The 5,580-nt window shown below is 44.7% G+C and overlaps 1 protein-coding gene across 1 annotated transcript; it reads right to left on the reverse strand.

The window, feature by feature from the left end:
- Positions 1-716: 716 nt before the first annotated feature.
- LOC101113257 (melanoma antigen preferentially expressed in tumors-like) lies at positions 717-4,527 on the reverse strand. The gene is made up of 3 exons (XM_012187976.4): positions 4,241-4,527; positions 2,690-3,262; positions 717-1,290 (listed from the first exon to the last, which is right to left on the reverse strand). The coding sequence occupies exons 1-3, from the start codon at positions 4,525-4,527 to the stop codon at positions 717-719; spliced, it is 1,434 nt and encodes a 477-aa protein (XP_012043366.4).
- Between the last annotated feature and the right edge of the window lie 1,053 nt (positions 4,528-5,580).

The raw sequence follows: 5,580 nt of genomic DNA on the forward strand, positions 1-5,580 counted from the left end.
GGTTTGATACCTCGGTCTGGACAATCCCCTGGAGGAGGAAATGGCAACCCACTCCTATATTCTTGCCTTATGGAGGGACCAAGGCAATCACAAGGACTGCTCATGTCCAAGGTCATGGCCTGAGTCAGTAGTGAGGGTCCTTCTGGGGTCTGCACTCGAGTGGCTCACTGTACACAACACGTTCCTCTCAGTGTGTATAAACTCACTGAACAGCCCCAGAAGTAAGAAAGAAGATCAGAGATGGCCCATATAGAGTAAAGAACTGGTGGGAGTGTTAAGGTTTTAGATCATAGACAACTCAGTGGCTTGAAAAAAAAAATCAGTGTTTGGAAATTCCCGTGATATGAACTGAAAAATTAAGACATCATGTAGAGCAGCAGCAGTAGCCTTACAATGAGAGTCTCTTTATTTCTGACAATTTCTTTATAACCATCTACCCAGGGATAGCTTCAACATGTGAGTCTCAACCTCAAGTCCACCTAAAGAAATTCAGGTTCCTATTTCTGACTCTACAGGACACATATCCACAAATATACCATTACCACAGAGACTACATTTCCCCCTGCAATCTTGCTGCCTTCAAGATCACATTTTCTTTTCACATTCACATTGAGAAGATGTCTGACATCAAGGGTCTGTTTTCCCTTCACAATGTACTTTGTCCTAGATTTCAGTTCCCAAGTACTCAGAAGAAAGCTTTTCATCGATGCACCCAACTAGGCAAGAGTGTTATTGCTGTATATGATGGGCTCAGGATGACAGAATGTGTTATCTCCACAGTGTGGACAGGGGGTGAAGCAAATCCAGATGGTCCTGGGACGTCCCAAGTCCTTCAGAATTTCCAGCAGTTCAGTCCGACACTGGGCAAGTCTACTTGTTTGGATGATCCCCTGAGAGCTGAAACTCTCCTGAGGGACAGTGTACAGCTCTCCACTTAAACTGGGCAGTCCGGAAGTGTGTCGCAGCATCTTCTCCATTGTGGCCATGGAGAGGAAGTTTCCACACAGACTAAAGGATGTGAGCTGGATGCAGAGGCTCAGGGCTGGCAGAAGGAATTCCAGGTGGAAGTCACTGATCCCACATTGCTCTAGGTACAGCTCCTGGAGGGTGGCTGAAACTTTCTCCAGCAGAGCTGGGAGGAGCTCAGGACTAGAGTAGGTCATCGTGACACCACTCAGATTCAGGCCTTTTAGTTGACTAACTTTCGGGCTCTGGGACAGATGGGTCAGGTCTGAATCTGTAAGGAGGCAGCGAGTTATCGTAAGGGTGTCCAAGGGGGTCATCAGGCACCTGGGGAGAAAGAGAGGAATTAGGTCTTAGAGGTGGAATTTGACTGCAAGTTGAGAGACAAGTGATCTGCCCAAGCCCAAGTTTGGTCAAATTATCCAATAAGGATTAATACCCAGAATGACCAATCTCATTGCAGTCAGTCATTTCACCTTCTCTTTGTGACTGGGTCAAGTACATAGAATCTTTTTTTTTTTTTCCTTATTAGCAGATATTTTTATTCATGAAAAAGATCAAGCTATTAATTTTTTATAGGTTGACATTTTAAGGAATTTTCTTTTATTTTTTAAATTTATTTTAATTGGAGGCTACTTTACAATATTGTGGTGGTTTTTGCCATACATTCACAAGAATCAGCCATAGGTGTACATGTATTCCCATCCTGACCCTCCCTCCCACCTCCCTCCCCATCCCATCCCTTAAAGTACATAGAATCTTAAAAGCTCTCTCTCCTCATTACTCAAGCAGAGTAAAGCTTACTTTGCTTCCTTATGAGGAAGACATGAAATTAAAAGACAATTACTCCTTGGAAGAAAAGTTATGACCAACCTAGATAGTATGTTGAAAAGCAAAGACATTACTTTGCCAACAAAGGTCTATCTAGTCAAGGCTATGGTTTTCCCAGTGGTCATGTATGGATGTGAGAGCTGGATTATAAAGAAAGCTGTGCGCTGAAGAATCGATGCTTTTGGACTGTGGTGTTGGAGAAGACTCTTGAGAGTCCCTTGGATTGCAAGGAGATCCAACCAGTCCATTCTAAAGGAGATCAGCCCTGGGATTTCTTTGGAAGGAATGATGCTAACGCTGAAACTCTAATACTTTGGCCACCTTGAGGGAAGAGTTGACTCATTGGAAAAGACTCTGATGCTGGGAGGGATTGGGGGCAGGAGGAGGACGTCTTTTGTTTCTTTAAGTAGATATATTCCTAAGTATTTTATTCTTTTCATTGCAATGGTGAATGGGATTATTTCCTTAATTTCTCTTTCTATTTTCTCATTTTAGTGTATAGGAATGCAAGGGATTTCTGTGTGTTGATAGGGTATTTAAAATAGGCTTATAGTGGTCACAGAACTGGAGGGCATACAGCTTCGGTTTATAAATGCTCAGGCCTGGTTGAGTTGTCCATCTTTTATGCCACATTCCCTTACCTATTTTCCTAAGTCATCTAGGAAAGATAACACTAACTAAAAAGGAAATCGAATACCCACTCCACTATATTCTAACCCCTAGTCTATAGCTTCCTCACAAGATGTCCCTTTCCAGGACTTCTGCCCCAGTTTGGACCCCTACCTTGATTTGGATGATTGTGTAATACCACAGTTCAGGATAGAACAGCAAAGAGGATAGTGCTTTTGATATCCTAGTGTTGTTTACTGTTACTTTGCCAGCCATGCACTCTCACCTGAGCATCTGGTCCAGGCAGCCTTCAAGGTAGAAGGGGGATTCCAGATGAAGATCCCGGAGGTGGTGCAGCCTCAGGAACTGAGATGTAATTTTCACAACGTGCTGCTTGACCTGCTCCTTGGGAGATGGCAGGTGGATGTGGGAGATGAAGAGTCTCTGCACTTTGTTTATCTGGCCCAGGAGAGGAGCAAACATGGCCAGGGTGGGCAAATACCAGGTGCAATTCACATGTACCTCCTGGATACAGTCCAGTTGCACCATGCTCAGGACCTTCATAATATTTTCCATGGGAAATGAAAGAATGCTTAGTTTCTTACAGCACAGGTGTATGGAAGCTTTTCTCTCCTCTACCCACTTTAGGAGGTAGGCGAGGAATCCATCCATGCTCCTTTCCTTGAGGTGAAGTTCTATGAACACCTCGAAAGGAGCCAAGGGCTTCTCGGCCCTCAAACTGTCCACAGCCCCTAGTGCCATTGATGAGCTTGAAGACACATGGATCTTGGATCCAGACCACATTCTCCAGAAGTCCTGGCCAGAATTCCTTAAATCCAGCACCTGCAATTTGCACCTCCTGTGGGGAAACAGCAGATTGGCAAGGATGGTTTAAGATCCACACAAAATTTAGGCAACACTCTGACTTCCCACCTGATCTTTTACTTCATATTCCTGACATCACCTGCTGCCTTGCCCTCTTTTTCTGTCTCTGCCTCACCTTCCTTCATCTCCTTTTCCCCTTTCATTTCTCCTAGCTTTGTACTTCTAGTGCCCTTATGCATCCCTGGGAGGGGGCTGGGACATACTTTCAGATTCCCTTGCATTTTGGACACTGATGCACTGCTGAAAGACATGTGCTTAGTCCTTTCAGTCATGTCTAACTCTTTTGTGATCCCGTGGGTTGTAACCCAGGTAGTCCTTTATTCATGGAATTTTCCAGGCAAGAATACTGAAGTGGGTTGCTGTGCCCTCCTCCAGGGGATCTTCCTGACACAGGGATTGAACCCATGTCTCCTATGTCTCCTGCATTGGCAAGCAAGTTCTTTACCACTAGTGTTACCTGGTATTTCTCAAAGTGAGCTCAGCAATGGCCAAATCTCTGTATTTCTTCATTGGCATCATCAGAGGCCACTGGCCCATTGATTTGCTATCTACTCTCCTGACTTCCCTGATAACTCAGTTGGTAAAGAGTCTACCTGAAATGTAGGAGACCCTAGTTCTATTCCTGGGTCAGGAAGATCCACTGGTGAAGAGACAGGCTACCCATTCCAGTATTCTTGGACTTCCTTTGTGGATCAGCTGGTAAAGAATTTGCTTGCAATGCGGGAGACCTGGGTTTGATCCCTAGGTTGGGTAGATCCCCTGGAGAAGGAAAAGGCTACCCACTCCAGTATTCTGGCCTGGAGAATTCCAAGGACTACAGTCCATGGGGTTCACGGAGTCAGACATGAGTGAAAGTCACTCAATCATGTGACTTTCACCCACTTCACTTTTGACTTCGGCTGTCTCTTCAGGACTGCCCATATCCTACCAAGGTTACCTGCATCAGACTCACTTGGGCTGATCCTTCTGTGCGAGCAGGACATCAAGGCCATCCAGCACTGCTTGTAAGATTCCCAGATGAGGTGTCTGCATCAGGCCCCCCAGAGGCAAGCGGACAAAGGGCCAAGCTTGCACCAAGGCCTTTAAGGTCTTTCTGTGTCTTCCACAGAATGCTTCCATGAAGAGTTGGGGGAAGAGCTCGATGGGCAGATACTCCAGAGCAGAAATGGCCAAGGCCTCATTGGTTAGTAGGCTCTTCCCTGCCAGGTTCAGGAGTCTCAGGGGGTTCTGGACACTCATCCTGAATCTGCTCCTAAAGGAATCCTGTGAGAACTTGCAGGGAACAAGGCATTTTTCTCAGGTAAGCATAAAAACCCCTTCATCTGTCTCCCCACCCTTCAGAGGAACTTACAGTCAACGTCACTGCTCTGGCAGTGATGGAAGAACCTCAGTTTTTGTACAATTTCACTCTGGGCTCAGTGGGCAGAAAACCATAGTTCTGCCCCTACAGGCACCAGAACAAGCATCTCAGAAGGACCAAGGAGGAAGAAACACAACCCACTAATCCTTCCATTTCCATCCACTACTTTGCTCATGGGAAACTTGCACCATGAGCTGAATGTTAAGCTCCATCTTTTTATGGGCAAGAATCATCAAAATCATCACTTATAGCCTAAAACTATGGGAATAATAGCTTCATGTAGCCCAACACAGCCTTTACCCTCAGTTCCCACAGTTAACATGCTGGGATGAAACAGATACTCCTTATATGAATGCTACTTGTACAAACTATTTTCAATGTTGAGAAATAAAATTTCAAAAGTTTAGATGTTTTCTTTGAAAAATAAAATCTTGTTAAGATATTTTTGAATGACATAAACCAAAGCACAAATTCAGATGTTTGGGATTAAGGCAAAATTACACTTAGAGGCAAAAGCCTTACATTTACACATCTGGAAAGAAAGAAAAAGGAAACTCTCCTTGACATCCATAGCTGCACACCACCAGTGGAAACCTGCTGACCATAGATAAGATGAGGGTGTCCTTTGCTGAGGTCTGTAACTTACCAGCTCTGCTGTGGTTGACAGTGTGCTCAGATAGATCCCAGGCAGTGACTCCAGAGAAAGAAACTTCTGCACCTCTTCTTTGATGCCTCAAGTTTTTATAAGCCTTTCTGATTACATCATTTCCCTGTCCAACTGTTACCATCCAATCAGAAAGTGATGCCTGATTAGATTTTGGACTGTCCTCCAGGAAAATCCTGATCAGATCTTCACATATAACCAGATGAGTTGATTTAATCAGATATTCATTCAGGAGGGAATGGGGGGGGGCGGAATCAAAGACTCAATC

Source organism: Ovis aries, chromosome 12, assembly GCF_016772045.2.
Source record: "Ovis aries strain OAR_USU_Benz2616 breed Rambouillet chromosome 12, ARS-UI_Ramb_v3.0, whole genome shotgun sequence".
In the NCBI taxonomy this organism is placed as follows: Eukaryota; Metazoa; Chordata; class Mammalia; order Artiodactyla; family Bovidae; genus Ovis; species Ovis aries.